The 25,793-nt window shown below is 41.3% G+C and overlaps 1 protein-coding gene across 1 annotated transcript in view; it reads left to right on the top strand.

Moving 5' to 3' along the window:
* Positions 1–25,793, top strand: part of lrp2b (low density lipoprotein receptor-related protein 2b) — a 56,616-nt gene that overhangs the window by 28,450 nt on the left and 2,373 nt on the right. The window contains 40 exon segments of the mRNA XM_056429626.1: positions 17–489; positions 1,640–2,087; positions 2,241–2,329; positions 2,331–2,407; positions 2,484–2,642; positions 2,737–3,026; positions 3,487–3,690; positions 4,178–4,420; positions 5,757–5,882; positions 6,600–6,719; positions 7,090–7,221; positions 7,503–7,704; positions 8,158–8,249; positions 8,252–8,452; positions 9,412–9,928; positions 10,250–10,405; positions 10,979–11,149; positions 11,699–11,806; positions 11,808–11,920; positions 12,016–12,193; positions 12,921–13,117; positions 13,259–13,504; positions 14,610–14,735; positions 15,287–15,403; positions 15,727–15,843; positions 15,928–16,044; positions 16,438–16,575; positions 16,933–17,055; positions 18,152–18,280; positions 19,095–19,226; positions 19,436–19,561; positions 20,014–20,157; positions 20,235–20,400; positions 21,429–21,557; positions 21,692–21,912; positions 22,469–22,651; positions 23,090–23,209; positions 24,448–24,628; positions 24,858–24,918; positions 25,418–25,549. Coding sequence (XP_056285601.1) covers positions 17–489; positions 1,640–2,087; positions 2,241–2,329; positions 2,331–2,407; positions 2,484–2,642; positions 2,737–3,026; positions 3,487–3,690; positions 4,178–4,420; positions 5,757–5,882; positions 6,600–6,719; positions 7,090–7,221; positions 7,503–7,704; positions 8,158–8,249; positions 8,252–8,452; positions 9,412–9,928; positions 10,250–10,405; positions 10,979–11,149; positions 11,699–11,806; positions 11,808–11,920; positions 12,016–12,193; positions 12,921–13,117; positions 13,259–13,504; positions 14,610–14,735; positions 15,287–15,403; positions 15,727–15,843; positions 15,928–16,044; positions 16,438–16,575; positions 16,933–17,055; positions 18,152–18,280; positions 19,095–19,226; positions 19,436–19,561; positions 20,014–20,157; positions 20,235–20,400; positions 21,429–21,557; positions 21,692–21,912; positions 22,469–22,651; positions 23,090–23,209; positions 24,448–24,628; positions 24,858–24,918; positions 25,418–25,549 — 7,004 coding nt within the window.

The following is a 25,793-nucleotide window of genomic DNA, read 5'->3' as shown; positions in this document are numbered from 1 at the left end:
CCATTCACTGTCTTAGGTAACTTGTACTTCACCAATGCCTTTGAGAGAGAGACCTTCCTGGAGGTGCTTGCCATCAACACCACGTACCGAATGATTCTCCTCAAGTCCTCCCAGGACGAGCCCCGTGATGTGGCTGTCAGCCCCAAGCTCCGCTACCTCTTCTGGACTGACGGTGGCCAAACGCCCAAAATTGAGCGTGCCCTGCTGGATGGCACCAACCGCACTGTGTTGGCATCAAAAAGCCTTGTGTCCCCTCGTGGCCTTACCATCGATTACACCAATGATTTCCTCTACTGGACAGATGATGTTCTTAATATGATCTCCCGAATGGCCACAGATGGCACACAGAGGCAAATTATCCGGTATGGCAGCCGGTATCCGTCCCCAACAGGGATGGCTATATTCGGAAACGACATGCTCTGGGTGGATAAAAAGCTTGGGAGGCTCTTACAGGCCAGCAAGGACCCAGCCGATACTGACCAGCCAGAGGTGAGAGTTAAATCTGACTTTATACAGATTCAGCTTTCAGGATGATGCTGTTTTTTAAATATTACATGGACTCCATACAATGTATGTCCCAAAGTTCCTCTATTTAGTTAGTCGGAAACAATATTGTCATTGTTTAATGGACAACATAAGGGCTGCAGTTGATGCTAGTTATATTATTAGTAAATCTGATAACAAGTCTGATTATTTTCTCAATAAATGGAAACATCTATATGCTGTACTTTTTTACAGTCAATGGTAGGGCTTTCAACAAATATTCTAAATTTGACCTAATTGTGGAAACTGCCGTACTGCATCTCTCTGCCTTGCATGTTCTCATGTGGTCCTGGACCGCTGCAATGAATGCACTGAATGACATGAAGTTTGTTTGTTTGTTTGTATTTTTTTATTCAGTCAATCAAATCAAATACAAAACAATATTATCCTATAAAATATACAAAAGAGAAAGACTGAAAAGGTATAGGTAGAAGCAAAAAAATGCTTATAAATTCCTATCCTAAATTGAAATCAAAATAAATCAGAAAATTTATATAAAATAAAGAAGAAAATAAAACAAAACAACAATAAACAAGATTAAAAAAACAAAATATATGTATATATACTACCACATACATCTTGCATATTAATCCGTTTTTAATTACATTTATAACTCAAGTATTTTTTTATAAATAATTCCCTTAAAAAACAAAAAGGAGTTCACCATTCTTACTTCTATTTCAACATTATTCCATAATTGAACTCCGACAACAGAAATACATCTTCTTTTAATCCCTTTTTTAGCCTTTTGTACCGTGAACTTACAAATTTTTCATATTTACACTCATGTATTGAAAATAAACTTTGTACAGTCTGGCAGTGACTTTGCTTTAGCTCTGTACATTGTCTGCATTATTTTATAATAAACCAAATCATTAAATTTCATAACACGTGATCTGTAAAACAAAGGGTTTGTGTGCTCATAGTAGCCGACATTATTCATGATGCGTATCGCACGTTTTTGTAACTCAAGTCACTGAAGCACAATGATGAATAATACAACCGTAATGATGGCAGATGTGAGGAAACGTGTGTGATCCTGCTGTGATTGTGCTATGCCTCTAAAAAACAACCCTGTTTTTCCCAACGCTACCAGGTCATTCGAGACGGTCTTGAGGGGCTGACGGATGTCACTGTCTTTGACGCTCATGTCCAGCCTACATCTGCCAGCCAGGTGGGCTTCAACCCATGTCAAGAAGATAATGGACGCTGCCAGCAGCTCTGCTTCGCCGTGCCGAGCCAAGAGCAACCGAAATGCGGTTGCGCACACGGGTCGCTCCTGGGTAATGGAGTCACGTGTGGTTACGGACAAGATGACTTTTTAATTTTCACTACAGATTACAAGATGAACAGCCTGAGGTTAGATCCTTTGGATCACAGCACCCCTTATCCAGTGGTGAACGTGGGCTACAACTTGATGGCTTTGGATTATGACTTCAAGGACAAGAGAATTTTCTTTACCCAGTTTTTGGGAATTGGCCGAAGCAAAATTGGCTACGTCACCACAACGTCCATCACTAACCCTCCCGTCTTTATAGCTACAAGTGAGTTCAACTGTATTTGTCAGATGTTTTTCTTTCCTGTTGTATCCTTCACTCTCCTCTCTTACCCTCGTTTCATTTTCTAATTTGTTTTCTAATTTTATTATTTTATTCACTGTGTATTCACAACCATCTTGTGTCTGTTACACTGCTCAGATTTGAATGACCCTGAGGGATTGGCGTACGATTGGGTCAACAAGCGTCTCTACTTTACCGACGACTATAGCCGCAATGTCCAGTCCATGGGGGGGGGATGGGATGAACCGCTCAATCATCGCACAGGCAAATCGTCCCAGAGGCATCGTTGTTGACCCCTGCTATGGGTAAAAACCACAGCCCATTATATCACTCTATGATGGAGCTCCTTTCCTCCCATCTTACTCTGTTATGTCTTCCCAGTTACCTGTACTGGACTGACTGGGGCTATCCAGCTAAGATTGAGAGGGCCACACTAAGTGGAAGGTTCCGGACCCCAATCATTGCAAGCAGGCTGACGACGCCCAATGGCCTAACTCTGGATTATGAAGAAAGGATGCTTTACTGGGCCGATGCCTCATTGTACGTCCAGTTGTTGATATATTCTGTGCTGCAGCAGATTCCAGACGACTAAAACAGTTTGACGACTCCTCTTCTCCCCATCTGCTTCCCTCAGAGATAGGATTGAAAGGGCCTCTTTAACTGGTGCCAACCGACAAGTGATCTTGCAAGGGGTCCAGTACCCGTACGCCATGACCGTCTTCCAACAGGACATCTTCTGGACCGACTGGACGGAGAGAGCCGTTTTTAGGGCGGGGAAGGACGACGGTTCTGGCTTTGCGGTGCTGGTCCAGGACCTGCAGTACCGACCAAACGACATCCACGTGTATGCCGCATCTAAGCAAGAAAGCTGCTCCAGCTCTTGTCAGCAGTTCAACGGAGGCTGCAGTAACATCTGTGTTCCCGGTAAGAATACTTCCTTGTGATTGCTACCATGCAAGTAACTGAATCCCTTCTGATTTGTCAAGTTGAGTTACACGTCAACCAACAGGCTTTCCAATAATAATTGTAAATTCTGTTTTTTCTGAAAAGATTGTCCAATTTGTTGCTGTTCAGAGGCTTATTTTATACATTTGACCGATGATGTTTTGGTGCCTGAATTAAATTATTTTTTAAATTCAAGAAAGTCCTGCGTTAAGCTCCTTGAAACTTTAACCAAAATAACAAGACAACAGATAAGTCTTTTATATATTTCAGGTGAGTGCTTTTGCTCACTCGGAAATCTAATCCGGTAGAGGACGTTCTGAATATCACAAACAAGTTAACAACACAAAGAGACACGCAGTAATACTTAATAACAACATTTAAAACATTTTTAAGACTCTCCATTCTGAAATCCCCTCACCTCTAATAATCTCTCCTGCAGGTCCATTGGGCCCAGAGTGCCAGTGTCCTCATCAGGGCAAGTGGTACCTGGCCAACAATGGCAAAGACTGTATCACAGACACAGGGAAACGCTGCCAACCGGAGCAGTTCACCTGCCTCAATAACGACTGCATCTCAGCACGATGGAAGTGTGACGGCGACAACGACTGCCAGGATAACTCTGATGAGCTGGAGAGAGTTTGTGGTGAGAGATGGGGTTTAATCTGACTTTGGAGTAGACGGTGGATGGTTTCCATTTTGAGTGGACAGATGGAAGCAGAACAAGTAAGCAAGCAGATTGGTTGCAGATAATGTACATAAACGCTGATGATTTTTGGCATTTTAATCCCCCCAAGGTATCAATTGTGCTACACAATGCTAACTTGTGAAAGAGACACACGCATTTTTTTATCAGCTTTGACTGTTTTTTGTTTTAATATCGGTAAATTATTTATCAATAAAATTCAAATTAATTAATCAATTAATTTGGGGCAATTACTTTAGTTTTAAAAAGAGAATAAACGGAAAAACTAAGACATAAATAATAATAATAATACATTTATTTTATAAGGTGCCTTTCAAGGCACTCAAGGTCACCGTACAACACATTAAGAACAGTTCAAGGATGGACACAATTAAAAAAGCAGAACAGTCAGTAAACATCCCAGCTCTCTGTTGTTTCTCCTGCTCAGCCTTCCACACCTGCTCAGCCGTGGACTTTACCTGTGACAATGGCCGCTGTGTGCTGGTCAGAGACGCCTGCGACTTCACGGACGACTGTGGAGACAACAGCGACGAGCGAGGCTGCCCCTTCCCCACGTGCAACCCGGCGACTGAGTTCACCTGCGCCAGCGGACGCTGCATCAGCGCAGCCTTCGTCTGCGACGGCCACAACGACTGCCGAGACAACGGCACCGCCGACGAAATCAACTGCCGTGAGTGACGGTTAGGCCGATCAAGGGATGATTTAACAACAAGATGGAAAATTGTCACCACAAGTGCTTTTTCCACTTGGTATTTCCCACCAATACTAAGTGTACATTGAGTTTTGTTGTTGCATAGCAGCTGGTATACGACATTTTATTTCACCACTGTCCCAAACAGAATTTAAATTGCTCTGAAGGCAGCGTAATCGATCAAATGTTATTAATGTTATCCTCTTATATTATTATAGTCATCTATAATGGTTATTTGTATATCAAAACAAAATTGATTTGGGAATAAAACTTTATTTCTATTGAAAAAATATAAATATTAAATCTTTGAATTAGTCGTTTAAATGTTATTAATGTTATCCTCTTATATTATTATAGTCATCTATAATGGTTATTTGTATATCAAAACAATATTTATTTGGGAATAAAACTTTATTTCTATTGAAAAAATATAAATATTAAATCTTTGAATTAGTCATTTAAATGTTATTAATGTTATCCTCTTATATTATTATAGTCATCTATAATGGTTATTTGTATATCAAAACAAAATTGATTTGGGAATAAAACTTTATTTCTATTGAAAAAATATAAATATTAAATCTTTGAATTAGTCGTTTAAATGTTATTAATGTTATCCTCTTATATTATTAGTCATCTATAATGGTTATTTGTATATCAAAACTATATTTATTTGGGAATAAAACTTTGTGTTTCTATTGAAAAGATATAAATAATAAATCTTTGAATTAGTCGTTTTAATGATGTGTTAAAAGCGGCTTAGAGCTGCTGTTACGAAGTTAAACAGATCATGATTCCCTCTCTTAATATCTATTTCATAACACTTTGAAAACATCTACTTCAAAGAACATCATTTTTTATAGTGCCAATATGGAATTTGAACATGATCATGATAACGTCATAATTTACTCTCATTTTTACTGAACCGAGCCTGAACGCATCATAATGTTACCCAGTGGAACCTCTGAATGTTTAGCGCCTGTGCTGACAACTTTACTAGCTTTCTAATTATGCTTATTTCAACATGGATGTGTTGTTCACAGTGGATATGATCAGAGTCAAAGACTAGAAAGCATTAATGCCAACGTCTTGACAGCAAATGTTTACTGTTAACGATTGCAGTGAAAGTCCATTCACAGTCACACTATGGTGGTTCACTGTATAATAATCCGCGATTCAACTATGGATCGACTACGTCCGTCCCACCGCCAATTACAGTCGTTATCTCCACCTTTTAAGCACAATGTGTCCTGTGTATTTGATTCTATGGCTGATGTTTTGACCTTTGACCTTTGCCCTCCTTGCCCCTCTGCAGCTGACAGATTGTGTCCTGAAGGCCAGGTCAAGTGTGACCGCAACAACATCTGCATCTACCCTGGAAACCTGTGTGACGGCTACAACAACTGTGGAGACAACAGCGATGAGAATCCTCTCTTCTGCAGTAAGTGGAAGCATTTGAGAGAGAGAGCGTAGCGTGTCCCTTACGGAGGTTATATGCAGAGTGATGAACTAGAACTGGATGTATGGAAGAGTTTGTGTTACTATTATAAGAGGAACTGAAACTGGGCACTTGGCAGATGATGGACATCAGGCTCCGGATGCGTGTGAATTAAGTTTAACGATATTTAATGGCAAGAAGTGTAAACAAACGATCGAGGCTCAGGGTCGTGGGTTTCGTGGTGATCCGGGAACAAGCTCGAAGCACCCGGGTCAAGATGAAAGAGAACGATCTTTCCCCAGTACAGAGTCTTAGTCCCAGAATCAGCCAATCACCTCCTCTTCAAAGTTTAGTTTAGTTCAGCCTCTAACACCTTCCTGTTGGATAAAAGTCCCGCTATCAAAATGGAGAGGTCAAAGGTCACGACCCCCGGGTCAAAACATCACTTCCGGTCAAGTCGCTAAACGAGTATTTTCACAATAAAAGTCCCGTCTGTTATTGTCTGCATTAAAGTCACTTCACGGGCTTCAACCGGCTTCCACAATCTGAAATACTAACTAACATTCACTCTCATGCAACATATATTAATTCTTGCCATTTACATTTGCATAGAGTAAACAGTCCCCCTATGCCTATTATAATATCTTTCTATATGTATTAATTTAAAGCTGAAGTCTACAGAATCACAATAAACTATTCCAACCTAACAATGTGTTCCAGTGGGTCGGACATGTTCTCCGGATCAGTTCCGCTGCGATGAAGGGAAGTGTATCCCCGACTCCTGGGTGTGTGACTCCATAAATGACTGCAGTGATGGGACGGATGAACCTCTTTCCTGTCGTGAGTTCTCTGCGTTTACATTTGATTCAGTATCGATATCTTCGTCAATGTCGTCAGACCTTTGACTTTGTAGTTACATGCCATTATTTTAGTGTTTCGACTGTGATTTTAGTTGGCTTGATGAGTCGAGCCATTCCATCTGGATGATACCTTTTTATATGCAGTAACTCACAATTGGAGTTTTTTTATGTTAATGTCTGCAAATATTTGTCGAAATAAGGCAAAATGTGTGTCATTGGATATGCTATACAAATGATTTAGTTGTGCATATTAGATGCTGTATATTTCCAAATCAAACCGTTCAGCTGGTTAATGGTCTGCGATCAGAGTAGATCTCTGAAGGCGATTCTCTTTCTGTGTTCCTGTGCAGAGGATCAAATCAAAACGTGCGGTCCCAGCCAGTTCACTTGTACAGATGGAAACTGCATCCCCCAGGCGATGGTCTGTGACGGTAACAATGACTGCTGGGACAACAGTGATGAGGCTCCTGAACTACAGTGTGGTGAGATAGCACAGAGACATGTATTCCACTGTGCGACAAGACTACTGGTAATCTATTTATCATATGTGTGTGTGAGAGAAGAGCATTTTTTCATTTTTTTTTTCTGAGCTTCATCCCATGTCTCATCTATTTTTTTTCCTCTTCGTACCCTTTTATCATGCGTCCTCTTAAAATCTTTCCAGCTAAACGTGTAATTTTCCACATGTTAATGGTATCATATACTTCTAGTTATAGCATCCATCTCTAGTCAAGCGTACTCATCTTCTCTCCGTCTGCTTCAGGCCAACGTACCTGCAGTTCAGACCAGTTCACCTGTCCGACCTGGTTCCCCGGTTCCCCGCGCTGTGTGTCGTTAAGCTACGTGTGTGACGGAGAGAACGACTGCGCCAACGCTGCTGATGAACTCCAGAACTGCCCCAACCGCACCTGCAATATGAATGAGTTCGCCTGCTCCAATAGGCTTTGCGTTCTCCTCCCCTACCAGTAAGTAGGAGTGTGTGTGTGTTAACAAAATCTGACTTTTTACCTTCGCATTGAAAATGCGGAAGGTTATGTTTTGATCGCAGTGTATTTATTTATTTGTATGCGTGTTACTCGCATAAGTCAAAAAGTTTTTAACCGAATCGCATGAAATTTGGTGAGATGATTGGTTATTATCCGGGGACCATTTGATTCGATTTTGGGATCGATTGGCTCAAAGGTCAATGTCAAGGTCATGAAAAGGTCAACATCTTCTTTTTACCATAGCGCGGTAAATTTCTATCCAATTGACATGCAACTAATGCCAAAATGTTCATAATTCAATGCCCAATCTTGTGATATGCGAAGGTATGCGCTCTACCGAGTGCCCGTTCTAGTTTTTTTATTATTTTGCGAGTCCGGACACTAATTATCTTGTGACTTCATAGAGTCTAACGCATCGGTCCTCCTCCCCAGGTGTGACCATGTAAATGACTGCGGGGACGGCAGCGATGAGTTGGGCTGTACTTACGACACGTGCAGCAGCAGCCAGTTCACCTGCAGTAACGGGCGTGCATCCTCGCCTCCTACACCTGCGACGGGCAGAGCGATTGTACGGACGGCTCGGATGAAGCAGAGAGCTTGTGCGTCACGCCGCAACCCACCTGCGCTCCTCAGCAGTACATGTGCAAGTCGGGCGAGTGTATCGACGACGAAAAGGTGTGCAACGGACAAAAGGACTGCCAGGACAACAGTGACGAAAAAGGCTGCGGTGAGAGATTTGGAAATATGACTATGTCAAAATGTTGAGTGATTTGGGTTTACAGGAGATTAAAAAACAGCATATCCCTCACACAACCACGCTATCACGAACATATATTTGCATTGTTTGATTTTTTTTTTGTCACAAGAAACAATACAAACATTTGCTTTCCTTAACCCTCCTGTTACCTTAACATTTACTTACATATTTTACCCTCGGGGTCAATTTGACCCCAGCAATTAAAACCTCCAGAAAATTATTAGAATTAATATTGTTTCCCAAGTTTAAGTGTGAGGTACTTTATGTTTGTTTGTTGACTACCTAAATAGCCCTTTAAATATATAAAAAAGTTGATATTTCTTATATGTTTGACACAGTGAAAAACAGCCTGGGGTCAAATTGACCCGAAAGAACACCGACATTAAACATTGAATGGGGTCAAATTGACCCTAAAGGTAACAGGAGGGTTAAATGCATCTCCACTTTGGTACATTTTGTGAAGTAACATTAGTTTCTATGATATTTAAAATGATAGATTGTCCATTTAATTATTTATTTGCCAAACTATTCTACACTGTGATGTCAAACATCTTCAAATGTTTGTTTTTGTTTCACACAAGTTTTAATTAAAAAGGAGAAGAGCAATTAATGCTCAATTCTGAGAAATGTAGCATCATTGTTTGATGAATAACTTCAATTATTAATACATTTCCACATTTTTAATAAAAATTCTAGGAATCAGTTCATTGACTAATCGTTTCAAGATTTATACATTAGCACCCTAATCTGTTAGACTAGTCTTTGGATATTTTGTATACAGCAATGAAAGTGTGATGAACTCAACAAATCAACATTAAGTTCAAAATAGGCAAAGAATAATGTAAAGACTATATATACATAATGAGATCCCTCAAGTAATTTATCTGTCTCACCTTTTTTCTTGTCTTTTTTCCACTCCACCTGTTTAGGAGTCAATGAGTGCCGCAACCCATCAGTGCACAAGTGTGCCCAGCTCTGCACCGACACCCTCACCGGCTACTACTGTTCCTGCCAGCCCGGCTACCGACTCATGCCAGATGGCAAAGCCTGCGAGGACCTCGACGAGTGCACCGGCACCCCCGCCGTCTGCAGCCAGATCTGCGAGAACACTTTTGGCTCGTACCACTGCAAATGCGCCCCTGGATATATCCGCGAACCCGACGGACGCACCTGTCGTCAGAACAGTGGCATTGCCCCGTACCTGTTGTACAGTAATCGCTACTACATCCGCAATTTGACCACTGATGGGTCACACTTGAGTTTAGTCGTGCAGGGGCTGGCCAATGTGGTGGCGTTGGACTTTGATGACTATGAGAAGAGGCTTTATTGGCTGGATGCGGGGGCAGGAAAGATTGAGCGGATGCGCTTTGACGGGACCGGCAGGGAGACACTGGAGGACCACGATATATTAGGAGCTGAAGGCCTGGCGCTGGACTGGGTGGGCAGGTGGGTGAAGCGGGAGGAACCTCATTATTAAAGCTGCCTTCTTTCATAAATTATGAATTATTCAATCGTTTATTGAACAATAATAGGCAAAAGTCAAATTCCTTGTATGTGTTCACTTATTTCCCCATTGAAGCTGATTCTAATTATTAGTCTAATGCATGAATACATCTGTGGAGGGAAATATTTTATAACCGCAGGAGAACTTTAACCCTTTAACTTTATTCTACTGTTTTTAATACTGTTGTTATGAGCATGGCATCAGTCTGGCTGTCCAGAACATGGCGGCAGGGATCTCAGTGAACACCTGTGTGTCTGCTGCAGGAAGTTGTACTGGGTGAACGGTTATTACGGTTCAGTCCATGTGATGGAGCTGGACGGACGCTACCAGAAGAGACTGCTGTCAGGAGAATTCATTGATGGAAACAGCACTTATCTTATCAGCCGGCCGCGTGCTGTGGCGGTCAACCCTAAATATGGGTACGGACACACACACACACACACACACACACACACACACACACACACACATATATACAGAAGTAGTTCATCTGTGGTTAACACCAAATCCAGATGTTTACAGTTGATGATTAATATTGCAAAAATCCTTTCCCTGTTAGGGTTTATTGTGGCTCAAATGTAAGTAGTACAATAGTAGGTATTAGAAATTGTTGCATTTTTATTGTATGGACCATTATATTCTGTTTTTAACTTTTTGTTTTGTTTAATCTATGTGCTGTGATATTTCAAATGGCAACCTAACGACGTGGAAACTTGAAATAGGAATAACTTTTTTTTGTGTGTGTTTATTTGTTGTTTTTCTTAATAAAAAAAAAAAAGATTCAAAATAAATCACAACGATATCTCTAGAGGCTTTGTAAGCTAGTGCTGTCTAAACTCGTCCATTTAGGCATAAGCAAGGGAAAGGTAATACAATTCAAATGGAATAGAACATTAGATATTTCTACTGTAGCTGTTTGATATATTTATAATGCTGAATATCCACTACAATGTACTCTTTAATCCTCTTCTGTTAACTCATCTTCTTTCCAGATGGCTTTACTGGACCGACTGGGGTGACACGGCGTATATCGGCAGAGTCGGCATGGATGGAAGCGACGCCCGTGCCATCATAACCACCAAGCTGGAGTGGCCCAGTGCTCTCACCATAGACTACACCACCAACAAGATCTTCTTTGCTGATTCTCACCTTAACTTTCTGGAGTGAGTTCAGAGATTCAGACATGAGTCCATTTTGAGTTTGCATCAAGAACGCTTCAACAGGTTTTCCTGTTCCATATTAACAGTGAGATGTCTTAACCTCCTGTTACCTTCACATTTACTAACATCTTTTACCATTGGGGCCAATTTGACCCCAGCAATTAAAACCTCCAGAAAATGATTAGAATTAATATTATTTCCAAAGTTTAAGTGTCACTTTATGTTTGTTTGTTGACTATCTAAACAGCCCTTTAAATACATAAAAAAGTTGATATTTCTTATATGTTTTGCACAGTGAAAAACAGCCTGGGGTCAAATTGACCCCAAAGAACACCGATGCGTACAAGTTGTGTTCAGGGCATTGAAAACATATCATCATGTGAATTTTATGTTTACCCAGTTGTCCCCAATAAATTAGGAAAAGTCATGAAATTAAAAAAAATTATGTCAATCATTTATTTAGAGACGTTAAACATCGAATGGGTTCAAATTGACCCCAAAGGTAAGAGGAGGGTTAAACGTGTATTAACCCTTTGCCGTATCGACTTTCAGCTTTGCCGACTTGAACGGCCAGAACCGACACCGGGCCATTGCGGGTACCCTTCCCCACGTCTTTGCCGTTTCCCTCTTCGAGGACTGGGTTTACTGGACGGACTGGAACACACACAGTAGAGAAGGCTCGCAAGTACACTGGCGAACAGCGCACAGTCATGGGCAACAACACGCACCGACCATACGACATCCGTGTGTACCACCCCTACAGGCAGCCTCGCAGTACGTACATCTGAAATGAAGTTGCTTTTATTCTTATTGTATCGATTGACCACGGCCTAGAATTGACCAATATGTCCTTTTTTTGATCAACTAAGGTGAAAACCCCTGCTCCTCCCATCACCTGACCTGCAGTCACTTGTGTCTGATTGCCCCTGGTGGGCAACAAGCTAGCTGCCAGTGCCCAGATCAATTCATCGGCATCATGGTGTGCTTTAAGATCCAGTGTGTCGCCGACTGCTCCAGCACCCAGTTCCGCTGTGGAGACAACGAGAAGTCAGTCCGATATAAAGTCACTCATGTTCACGATCCTCACAACTCAATTCATCGATTAGGTCTCACTGTTCTTTCACAGTCAACTTTTATCCAAGTTGATGAGTGATTATAAAAATGTAATTGGATTATTTCCAGAGCTTTATAAATTGGGGAATTGTTCATCAAATCATGTGTTTGTTACAGTAAAAAAAAAAAGCATACAAACATTAAAGGACCAACAAAAGCCAGAGACATTAGGGACGAGGTTGCCCAACACAAAGTTGCCATCGCTGACCCACCGAGTTGAATCCCGGTGTAAAAATCTATTCAGTTCATTATGAAACTGGCGGTCCTACCTAGACTCTGGGTAATTTACGGGAAACAATGGATTAGGTACAGAACATTAGATCTTTGGCAGTTTTCTTTTTGCATTGTGCAGCAAAAAAGTTGTTGCAGTTAATTTGTCGACATTATTCGTCTTGCAATGTGACACAGATGCAGATCCCTTGACAGGCTGCTCGATTATCTTGCTGTTTATTGCAAAAATAATTGCTTATATTATAATTTATTATATTATGATAATTTATAAAAATCAATCGCAATGCAAACAATACTTAAGATCTTTTTAAGCAAAGTTCTCAGCACTAAACCTTGACTCTTATGTTTTGAAATAACCTTGATTTTGCAGAATAAATTTTTCCATTTCTATAATGTTGGCTAACCTGGCTGTGCCCTGTCTTGTCCATAGGTGTGTTCCCATATGGTGGAAGTGTGACGGCCAGTCAGACTGCGGTGACGGCTCAGATGAACCTCAGACCTGTCTGCCCCGGTACTGCCCCATCGGCCAGTTCCAGTGTCAAGACGGCAGCTGTACCTACCCCGGCTTCATCTGCGATGGCCACTCAGACTGCCCTGACGGGTCGGACGAGGATGCCGCTCTCTGCAGTATGGAAATTAACAATCACTCTATTTAACCGCAATAGAGTAGAAAAAGCCTCGACCTTCATCTCATGAGAAGTCTTCACGCTGAATTCAGGCTAACCTGATTCCTTCAAACACAAGTGAAGCTGCAGCCTCTTCCCTTAGGCGACCACCGATGCGAAGACAACCAGTTCCAGTGCAAAAACAAGAACTGCATCCCCGTGTTGTGGCACTGCGACGGAGCGAACGACTGCTCCGACGGCAGCGACGAAGACGCGGAGACTTGTTCCCAGAAGACGTGCCGACCGGGACGGTTCCAGTGCGCCAACGGCCGCTTCCTGCCGCCGAGCTACGTGTGCGACGCCCAGGACGACTGCGGGGACGGATCCGACGAGCCGCACGAAACCTGCAGTAAGTGGTCGATTATGAAATGGCAGTTTTAATGAATCAGACATGTAAACGATACGATACACAACGTAAGCCGAGCGGTGCAACGCCTTGTTCTGTGGCGAGAATTAAACACTCTGTCCAATAAATAAACTCATTTTTGATAATCGGAGATGACTTTTTCGGGGATAAGTGAGGACCACCAGGTGAGTAACTTTACACCAGTGACTTCTGATGATTTGTTTTAGAGAACCAAGGAATATCTGTGTTTTGCCCCTAAGTAGTAATACATAAATATACATCATGATAATCAGAATGATGCAAGATTTCCTTCAATGCAAGAGATTTAAGAAGTTTTTGGGCATACAGTTTTGAATCAATGGAGACTATTCAATTCAATTCAGTTTATTTGTATAGCTCATTTTCAGACTACACGTCTAGAATACAGAAGGTAGGATATATTTTATTTTAATGAAGGCACTCCTGTAATAGATGAGAGCGTTGCACCGTGGCCAAACAGAGCTCACCCTTTATTCAAGCATATGTATGCGTTTCAGTTTTGTATTTAATTAATCTCGACTCATCCGTGTTCAAAGAGATTTTATGACGTATTGTTTTCAAAATGTAGGAGGCACAAACTATTGATGATTCCCCCCCTCTGACTCAATACTTGCCGTTTTGCTGTGTCTCATTTCTTGTCATTACCTTCGCATTGAAAATGCGGAAAGTTATGTTTGGATCGCCATTTATTTATTTATTTATTTGTATGTGTGCGTGTTATTCGCATAAGTTAAAAAGTATTAAACCGAATCGCATGAAATTTGGTGGGATGATTGGTTATTATCCGGGGACCATTTGATTAGATTTTGGGATCGATCGGGTCAAAGGTCAAGGTCATGAAAAGGTCAAAATCATCTTTTTACCATAGCGCGGTCAATTTTTATCCAATTGGCATGCAACAAATGCCAAAATGTTCATAATTCAATGCCCAATCTTGTGATATGCGAAGGTATGCGCTCTACCGAGTGCCCGTTCTAGTTTTCTTTTTTATTGTCTGTCTCTCCCTCACTCACCATTCTCACGTCTGCCATGTCTCGTGTCTCGTGTCTCGCTTTCTTCATCCGTCCAGTGGGTCCAGACTACAAGTGTGACGACACGGAGTTCTCCTGCAGGACAAATTACCGCTGTGTTCCTCAGTGGGCCCGCTGTGACGGCACCAACGACTGCATCGACAACAGTGACGAGCAAGGCTGCGGTCCGTACACGAGTCAACACGTGTGCTAGGCTAGGCTAGGCTATGATATGCTATGTATGCTATGCTATGCTATGCTATGCGAAGGCAGGGTTGCGAGAATGACTGCCCTCGATGAGGAAAATCTACTTTATTAATATTGTGTACTGTGTATAACTGATGTTTTTTCAGGTTACAAAGAAATGTAGATTGCTCTGCTAGAACTCTAAACTGTACTGTTGGAAACTACAAATTGTAAATAGCAGTATAATGTTTTCACAGTTGCATACCATAACACAGGTTTTCTGACAATTATTAAATAGGAAAGAACATTTCAGTCAATATCTGACCTACACTAAAACAAGTAATACAAATGATATGAGTATGATAGAAACCAGCACATACTGTAGGTGATGTAGGATCTAAACATACCACTTTGCACAATGCAAAGCCATTTGTATGTATAGATGTGTCGTATGAGCATACAGGAGGTTTTACAGCATTTCTGTGTGTGTTTTTCCCCTTCACCAATCATATTTTAATCTGTCCATTTCTGACTTTGTCTTCCAACAGAGGGGTGACCTGTGATCCTCTGGGAGATTTTCGATGTGACAACCACCTCTGTGTACCCATCCGCTGGCAGTGTGACGGCACCGACGACTGCGGTGACGGCTCGGATGAACGAAATTGCCGTGAGTGTCATTCTTATATTTTGTATAGCTCAACCCGTCACAAAGCATCTGTTTACCAGGGTTTACCAATTGTTTCCCCTTCAGACTCCCTTCAGTTTAGTTATTTATTCGGGTTATGGTTTAATGCTGGTTATGCTGACCTAACCTTTCTGTTTTATTCATACTGATTCACACGGTTTTCTAAAAACAAATCCCACACTATAGACTTAAGCCGTCTTTAAAAAAACGTATGCTTTATATATTTTGACCCTGTGCCGTGTATGCATGACCAGTAAGACCTTATTCTGATTACGTCTCTTTCTCGTGTGGATCGTGGTCGATAGAGCCGAGGCCTTGCTCCGAGAGTGAGTTTCGATGTGACAGCGCACAGTGCATCCCTGGGAACTGGGTGTGTGACCATGACAACGATTGCGGGGATAACTCAGACGAACGAGACTGTGGTGAGCAGGCGGCGCACGCCGTCTCGTTCCCTTGAAATATTCTCTGTCGTGAAGAACACTCCTCACCACCTGGCTCTCTTCCAGAGTTGCAGACGTGTCGTCCGGGTTTTTTCCAGTGTGACTCGGGTCACTGTGTCCCTGCCGCTCTGCAGTGTGATGGCAGGACTGATTGTCTGGACCTGTCAGATGAGACCAGCTGTCGTGAGTAAACAACATTAAAACTAATGGCCCCCACAGCGTTTTAGTGCACTGGGCTTTTGTTTCTGTTTGTGAGTCTGTGTCAAGAGATTTCTGCATGTTTTTAAATCAGTAAAGTGTTAAAATGTGTGTAAATGTCTAAAACGCATTATAGTAGGACAAACAGCACAAGCAGGTACATAAGTCCACTAGAAGCACCGAAACAGTGAAGTTGTGACACAGAGTAGCTTTACGAGATCTAATGGACTCTTTGAACTGACAGTTTGGATTACTTGTGTAATCAGTGCCTTTATTTCACATCCAAATATATGGTCTCAAGACATTATGGTCGACGTATCTTCGAAAAGTCAAAATCAGTTGACATCAGTCATTCATTATTTTTTCTGACCCCAACAGCAACGCGTTACCCAGGAGGCCGTTGGTGCCCTCAAAGCCAGTTTGAGTGTGCAAACCATCTTTGTGTGAGCCAGGGCTGGGTGTGTGATGGAGTCGATGACTGCGGCGACCGCTCTGACGAACAGCTCACTCTATGCCGTGAGAAACGTTTAGTGTGTTGTATAAAAGTCTCGTGAAAAGTATGTTATCTGTATTTCTCCCTGTGCGATTAGCATAATCATTCACATCATATTCTAACCAAGTGAACTTAATCTGAGATTGAGGGGTCAGCATTTCTTCTCGTACATATAGAGGTAAATGCAAACAGACTAGCATTCCCCTCTTCCTAAAGGACGATAAAGAATCTGGAGCTCTGCAACCGTCTTCCCCGTTGATTCTACCTCGTAATTAAGTCAACAAAGATGTGAAGACGGTTAAAAGCATGAACAGCTATCTTGTTATAAAGTAGTAGTGTTTTTTAAAATTATTTATACTTGCATATGTGTGTTCTGCCAGTGAATGTCACCTGTGAGATGCCGTCCAAGTTCCGCTGTGCCAACGGCTACTGCATCTACTCCGGCGTGCTGTGCAACCTGAAAGACGACTGTGGAGACGGCAGCGACGAGAAGGAGGAACTCTGCGAGACTCAAACACTTGTTCCACGACCCGTTGAGTTAATCCTGGTTCTTGTGTATTGGTATATTGCTCTTTAAGCAGTGCCAGTGCTATGTGGAAGAATAAAAGCAATTTAAAGCGCTGTTTCATAACAAAGAGGCAAAAGACAACCGAGGCTTTTAATGAAGTTACAGCTGTTGTTGAGGATAATAATTATGACTAATTAGCGCTCTATAAACTAGAAGAAAGAGCAGGGGACAAATATGCAGGTACCGAGACACAACTAAACACTGTCTTTGTTTAATTAAAATTAATATAATTTACTGTAGCTTTTACTTGCATCAAGAGCTTAAAGCCCCATAATGGAGTTTTCCCCTTTTAGCGCCCCCTTCAGTTTTGGAGGTATTTAACGTTTACTTCAGTGTCGTGAATACCCAGTTACGATAGATGCAGCCTCGCATACACTTGTATTGATGACCAGACGAAGTCAGAAACCAAGAAATGATGTCAACCGATCAGGTAAGAATATTCAAAGATTTTACATAAATATGACTGCATAGTTTTATTCTTTGTGATATCGGAGATGAATGCTAACATAACCAAAAGAATGACAACATTAATTTAGATGAAATACCGATCGCGTTTTCAGCCTATATACGTTGTTTTCTAAATGTTTGAATGTGGAGTACGTGTGATCGAATACAATATTGTTGACAACACCAAAAAGCTACATATTCATAATTTACATTGGAACGTGTAATTCATTCCAAGAGACTTCGCTTGCTTCGCCCTTATACTGGAGCTGCGAGCGTGGACTGGCACTATATGACATTGCGTAATCACTGCCAGAAAGCAGGTCGAAGTCCATCCGCCCCGGATCGGGCGGCTCCAGAATCCTACATAGCAGAGTTATTTCCCCACAGACCCCCGATGGCAATGGCGGAGCCGCAAATCGCCATATTAAAAGTCATTGTAGCGGCACAATTTTTTTCAAGCTGTTATTTTAAGGTACAATTGTTGCATAATGTTTAACACCAAACTATATAGAGTTCCACGATGGAGACCTCCACGATCCATCAGGCAGACGGAGGTCGAGACTCATTGTCGCCGTGTCCCTCAGGCCGCGAGCCCACGCTGCCGCCCTGCACGCTGGACGAGTTCAAGTGCACCAACGGACACTGCGTGGCGCTGCCGTACGTGTGCGACCACAACGACAACTGTGGGGACCGCACGGATGAATTGGGTTGCAGTGAGTATCACGACGACACCATGTCCTCTCTTAACGTCAGTTTAGATTCAGTGATTAAATGCTGCTGTTTAACGTGATCCTACGACAATCCCCCGATCGTTTAAAAGTACAGACTACTGCACCTTCAGAATTTTTAAGCAGAGATTTAAGATGTTTTTGTTCAGTATTAGAAAAACATGATCATAGCTGCGTCATGTGAAGAGATTAGCAGATCAGACGCCAAGACCAGAGCAGTGCGTTCCATTCACCAACAACTGGATTGTATATATACATTTATTCATAAAAGATCATTATAGTTACGACATATATGTTTCATAATTCTGATAATGGGAACATGGGGTCTTGAATTCTCCAATAAATAAAATGGAGACATTCATTTATGTTATTATATTATTATAGCTATAATTTCGAGTCATTTTGACTGTCCATCCATCTATATTCTTTGTCTGCTTCTCCAGGCCCGTGCACGACCTGATTTTGACTTAACGTCTCGTAATCACGAGAAGAGATCTTGTGATTACAAGAAAACGTTCCTCATAATAATGATGGATATGAATGTCATACTATTTCCTCTAACCTGGTAACTCTAGCTTGTTTTCAACAGCATTTGACAGTTAAACTCTGATAATGACTCGGTCCACGGCCGAGTGATATGAAGGTTCGGCCATAACGGTGCAGGGAATCTTTGAATATGGTCAATAGTTGGATTATTCCACCCATGTGAAGGAAGCCATTGTTGCATTTCATCAAGCATTATTTGCATTAATTATTCGTTACAAGTGTCATAAATGTGCTCTGTGATGTCTCGCTGCAGATTTTGGCCACGAACGCAACTGTGAAGAGAAGCTGTGCCAGCACGAGTGCACCAACTTGAACGGCACCGGCTTCATCTGCTCCTGCAGGCCCGGATACGAGGTGGACCTAGACAGCACCTACAACTGCCTGGGTACACACACACACACACACACACACACACTCTCACACTCTCTTTGGGAGCCCTTGATAGTATTCTTTCACTTCAACACACACAACTGCACATGAATGAGCACATTTTTTAAATTCTACTAAAAAGACTTATCATCATTCCAGTTAAAGATCTGATGGGTTCAACTGTAGACCTGAACTCCTCCTCACAGCCTCTTCTTCCTTCCACAGACATCAATGAGTGTGAGGTGCACGGCACCTGTCCTCAGGTGTGTAAGAACACAAAGGGCGGCTACGACTGCGAGTGTGCCACCGGCTACCGGAAGGTGGGCAACGGCAACATGTGCGAAGCTGAGGGTGAGAACAAACTTTAGACTAGAGCGACATACATTTTACGACTTCACTGAGATCAAATTAAGAGTCCCAATTGAGATGTATCTACTCCCTCTTTTAACCCTCCTGTTACCTTCACATTTATTAACATATTTTACCCTTGGGGTCAATTTGACCCCAGCAATTAAAACCTCCAGAAAATTATTAGAATTAATATTGTTTCCCAAGTTTAAGTGTGAGGTACTTTATGTTTGTTTGTTGACTACCTAAATAGCCCTTTAAATATATAAAAAGGTTGATATTTCTTATATGTTTGACACAGTGAAAAACAGCCTGGGGTCAAATTGACCCCAAAGAACACCGACATTAAACATTGAATGGGGTCAAATTGACCCGAAAGGTAACAGGAGGGTTAAATAGATATTTCTACGAATGCCAAAAACAGTTTACGGAGTAAATGTCTCCGTCTCCCCCAGGAGCGACTCCCTTGATGCTTCTACCAGAGAATATTCGTATCCGGAGGTTCAACCTACAGACGAAGACCTACCACGACTTCCTGAAAGAAGAGGAGCGCATTATGGCTCTGGACTATGACTGGGACCACAACAACACGGGATTCAGTAGGTCACACACAGAATCATTCCAGGTCCTGCACGAGTAGACACAACATGGTGACGTCTTTGGTTTTTCTTTTTAGGTATGGTGTATTTCACCGTGGCCGGTAAGGACTCTGTGGCAGGTGCCATCAAGAGAGCATATATACCTTCAGTGGATGACGGCGGTAACAACATCGGTGCTGCCGTTGACCTCGGCATGAAATACATCACCAGGCCAGACGGCATCGCTGTGGACTGGGTGGGCAGGTGCGTCTGAACTTACTCTTTAGTTTATTTCGGATTAGTTTATTACTTGAGAATCGGTTTTTCCATTTTCATAAATTTGATCGAAATGAAAAAAACATTCAATCAAATCAATAAATAACCTTTTTCGGTAAAAGTGAAGCACTGATTGATAGACAAAATAATACGAAAAAAAGAAGCATTTTAAAGATTAATCGGCGATATAAATATACAACATATTGTTTTCTTTCTTTTGGTAAACGGCTTTAAGACGAGAAATAAAGAGAAAAGAGTTCAAACTAATAAATGATTTATGAAAGATAAAAACACTAAAATAAAAAATATACAGTCGAGTAACGAAGGAGCTCCAAAAGAATGAAAAATATAACTTTACCGATTACTTGAATCTTTTTTTTTCTCCATTTACATAAATTTGATCGAAATGAAAAAAACATTTAATTAAATCAATAAATAACCTTTATCGGTAAAAGTGAAGCTCTGATTGATAAAGACTTTTTTATTTTTAGAAAGAAATATATAACTGATTGATTGAAGGAGTCGATGTGTCAAAACATAGTTAGTGATTCATTTTGTAATTATTTTGCGCGTAGGAACCTTTACGCAAAATAAGAAGAAAAAAAAGAAGCATTTTAAAGATTAATCGGCGATAAAAATATACAACATTGTTTTCTTTCTTTTGGTAAACGGCTTTAAGACAAGAAATTTAGAGAAAAGAGTTAAAACTAATAAATGATTTATGAAAGATAAAAAATATACAGTCGAGTAATGAAGGAGCTCCAAAAGAATGAAAAATATAACTTTACCTATTACTTGAAAATCTTTTTTACCATTTACATAAATTTGATCGAAATGAAAAAAACATTTAATTAAATCAATAAATAACCTTTCTCGGTAAAAGTGCTGCAATAAAGTGAAGCACTGATTGATAAAGCCTTTTTGATTTTAGGAAATAAATATAAAACTGATTGATTTAAAGAGTCGATGTGTCGAAACATATTTAGTGATTTGTTTTTTAATAATTTTGCGTGTAGGAATCTTTACTGGGCAGATTCCAGGGTAAAGAGGTTGGAGGTGGCCATGTTGGACGGACGCTACAGGAAGCAACTCGTCAAGACTGAGCTGGGCCACCCGTCTGCCGTGGCCGTCAACCCACGACTGGGGTAAGACAGACACCTGCCACACCTGACTTTAAGTAACTATATACTGATTGCATTAAATTCGGGGATATGTGTATTCATTATTACAACATTAGCCAGACCTCAGAGCCCAGAACTCTAAGCTGTTGTTTGGACAGGATGCTGTACTGGGCAGACCGCGGGGACGCGGCCAAGATCAAGTGTTCTTGGCTGGACGGTCAAGAGAGGAAAGTCCTGGTGGCCGATGGCCTGGGTTGGCCCACCGGTCTTTCAATCGACTTCACCAACAATGACAGAATCTACTGGTCGGATTCCAAGGAAAGTCGCATAGAGTCGGTTCTGCCTTCAGGAGATGACCGTCGAACTGCCATCTACATCGGTGAGGATCAGGAAGAACAGTCATCAAAGACTCAATTATTCGGTGCTTATTTCAGGTTCATGTGTTATATTAGTTTTAAGAAATTCCAGTAATCCTCAGAACCCTCATCATCGATCCATATTTCATACTTTTAGTATTAGATTAGATATTCCTTTATTAGTCCCACAGTGGGGAAGTGTCAGGTACGAGTGTACGTAGCTCCATCGTCGGTGTTAAATTGTTCAATTCAATTCAGTTTATTTGTATAGCCCAATTTAACAAATTACAAATTTGTCTCAGAGTGCTTTACAATCTGTACACATAGACATCCCTAACCTTTGACCTCACATCGGATCAGGAAAAACTCCCAAATAACCCTTCAGGGGGAAAAAATTGAAGAAACCTTCAGGAGAGCAACAGAGGAGGATCCCTCTCCAGGATGGACAGATGCAATAGATGTAATGTGTACAGAAGGACAGATTTAGAGTTTAAACACATTCAATGAATATGACAGAGTGTATTCCACGATGGAGACCTCCACGATCCATCTGTTCACATTTCATTGCAATTTGTCTAGATGTGAGGAACCCCTTCAGCGTGAGTGTGTTCGAGGACCACGTCTACTGGAGCACTCAGGAGAAAGGGGAGGTGTTCCGGCAGGACAAGTTCGGCCGCGGAGCCAAAACCAAGCTGGTGACCGCCGGGCCGTGGCTGACCCAGGTCTCTGTGTACCAGCAGCAGAGATACAACTCCATCGCGAGTAAGCTGCACACTTCCTCACTTCTTCAAACACACAGTACATGAAGCAGAGTCTAGAGTGCATGCATTTTTTATTTATTTTTGTTTACATTCACCCAAATAAGATTTATGTTCGCATTTTGTTTGTCTGTGGATTATTTTGTATGCAGAGATTAGTAATTGATTGATTTATTGGACTGATTAATGACTTTGGTATTCCGCTAACATGCAGTAGAGTAGAAAGTATTGCAGTTTTTTTCCGGCAATATCATAAGAGGGAACACTTTTACTACAGGAGCCGATTCAAGTGTGATGATGACATGAAAAGGTCATCACAGTAACGGCCACATCAATAAAGAAAGCAGATGGAAAAGTCTCGCTCGCAGCACTGATGTCAAACTCCAAAATGTAAATAATCATTTTGAAATATGTTGAAATGAAATATCCAATGTCTCTGCAGTGAACAACCCGTGTAAGAACACCTGCAGCCACCTGTGTTTGCTGCGGCCTGGAGGTTACACCTGCGCCTGCCCCCAGGGCACCAGCTTTATCCCCGGCAGCAACACTGAATGTGATGCTGGTGAGAAAGAGAATATTTATTTTCCTCAACAAGTGACATAAAAACATAAGGGCATCAAGTATTGAAGTTGCAGAAGGTAATCTCGAAATAATGTTCTCCTTTCCCTTTGCATGATCTTAGCTTGAAACGCATGAATACGTTCATTTAACAATATAGAAGTCAGTTAAACTAATGAGGGTTTGTCTTAAGAGGGAGGATATTCCTTTCTCTTGGCAGGGAAAGTCCCAGTATTCATTACATTGGACACAGAGGAACTGTTATAAAGTCATGAATCTGTCGTGTACATGCTCCTCAGTTACATACCAATAAACGTCACAATGATGTCATTTCTGTTGCCATCGGGCAGGAAGGTTCCTTCCAATGTTACAATTGTTGTTCCGATAAATTGCTTCAGGGTTTGATCCGCCGCCCACCATGCCGCCACCGTGCCAGTGTCAGAATGGAGGCACCTGCTACTTTGATGACAACAAGGTTCTTTGCATGTAAGACATGTTTAATTTTTACATCCATACATCTTAACCCTCCTGTTACCTTCAAATTTATTAACATCTTTTACCCTTTTTGACCCCAGCAATTAAAACCTCCCGAAAATCATTAGAATTCATATTGTTTCCCAAGTTTAAGTGTGAGGTACTTTATGTTTGTTTGTTGATACCTAAATAGCCCTTTAAATAAATAAAAAAGTTGATATTTCGTATATGTTTTACACAGTGAAAAACAGCCTGGGGTCAAATTGTACAGGACATTGAAAACATATCATCATGTGAATTTTATGTTTTCCCAGTTGTTCCCAATAAATTAGGAAAAGTCATGAAATATGAAGCAAAACAAATTATATCAATAATTTTTTTAGAGACGTTAAACATTGACTGGGGTCAAATTGACCCCAAAGGTAATAGGAGGGTTTTAAATACATATCCAAAAATACATATATTCACACACAAGATAATAAAAATAAAACAAACAAATAAATAATGATGCATAAAGAAATAATATACTCGGTCAACAAATACTGCAAATACTACATTCTGAAATGTTACAACTCTAATGTTTTGTGTTTTGTTTTCACAGATGTCCTCCAGACTGGAATGGAGAGTTCTGCCAGATAAACAAACACGACGTGGTTGCATCCTCACGTATATTTGATTTTAAAGCATTATAGGATGACGACATTCAAACTTTAAGTTTGATCTCATTATTAATAAGCTGCGTTTTGGCCCCTCCTCCTTCCTTCTCAGTTGGGATAGCGATCGGGGTGACAGCCGTGATCGTGGCTCTGCTGGTTGCTCTGGTCTATGCTGCCAGGGAGAAGTCCAACCTGCTGGAGAGACTACGGGGAAACCTGCCCAGCATGCCCTCATCCATGCCCTCATCCATGCCCTCATCCATGCCCTCCATGCCCACTCTCCCAAGCTTCAGGTGAGACTCTGCAAGAAAATTGATATCCGATATTATTCTCTTCTTCTACCACAAAACAAGACTAGAGTGAAAAGAAATGAGGTTGTTTTAACTTTTATGCAACTTAAAAGGGATCGTAGAGTATATAGAGTATTCGACTCACTTTAGAGGTTTTTCAATTACCTGTTCGTATGCTATGCACAGAATCATCTTACAGCTGAATTATTTTTGTGTTTTGCAAATTCTTTAGAAACGGTTCGTCTCCAAATGCACCACCAACAGAGAGTGAAACCAGGCTGAATATTGAAGCGGTAAGAAGCAGAACAAAAACAGCCTTTCATGAATAGAGATGGTTATCGTTTGTAATTTATCGAAAGTACGACTATTATTCATACTATGTGTAAGTCTGTTTATATATTTATCCTCTCATTGGTTCTTTTATGTTGTTAAAACATTGGATTCATCCTCTCTCTCGCTGCTAATGTGCATGAATGGAGGAGGAGCTGCCTTCACAGAGCGCTCTTCATAATATAGCTGGTTCCCTTTCAGAGCCAGGTTTAGGGGGCATCCGTATTCACGACAAAATCCAATGTTTCATATCAAACATGTCTATCGCATGATGTTTTGTGCATTTTTAAGCATTGAGTTCAATATTCAAAGACATCTGAAGTTTCTGCGTTGTCTTGTGACCTTTCAAAAGTTTTCCTAAACTTAGTTTGACAATTTAGTGGAAACAATGGCCGCCAATCGGATAAACAAAGCGCTATCGCGGGACTCAACTCGTTGTGTCTACTTGTCATCTGATGTCAGGTCCCCTGTATGTCTGTGTCTGTGGCGGAAACAGACGGGAAGAGTTTTGAGAACCCAGCATATGAAGCGGGCGAGCGACCTGCAGGCCCGACGACGGGGGCCGCCGCCGCCGCTCCCGATGTATCGGACAAGGTCGGTAGGCCGAAATCACGCTCGCTTGTAGAGTTACGATTCTGCTCAGACCAACTCTCTTGCATGGTGGCTGCATATATACGACACGCTGCATGTATTTTTCGCCTAAACTTGCTTTAATTCTTTCATCTTCTGTTTTTAGTTTTGTTTCATCGTTCCTCAAGTTGGATATCTATAATTAACAGATATGCAAACTCATGACATCAGAATCAGAATCAGAATCAGAATCAGAAACAGGTTTTTT

Source organism: Pseudoliparis swirei, chromosome 13 (assembly GCF_029220125.1).
Source record: "Pseudoliparis swirei isolate HS2019 ecotype Mariana Trench chromosome 13, NWPU_hadal_v1, whole genome shotgun sequence".
NCBI classification, from domain to species: Eukaryota; Metazoa; Chordata; class Actinopteri; order Perciformes; family Liparidae; genus Pseudoliparis; species Pseudoliparis swirei.
This window is presented reverse-complemented; position numbering and strand designations above follow the sequence as displayed.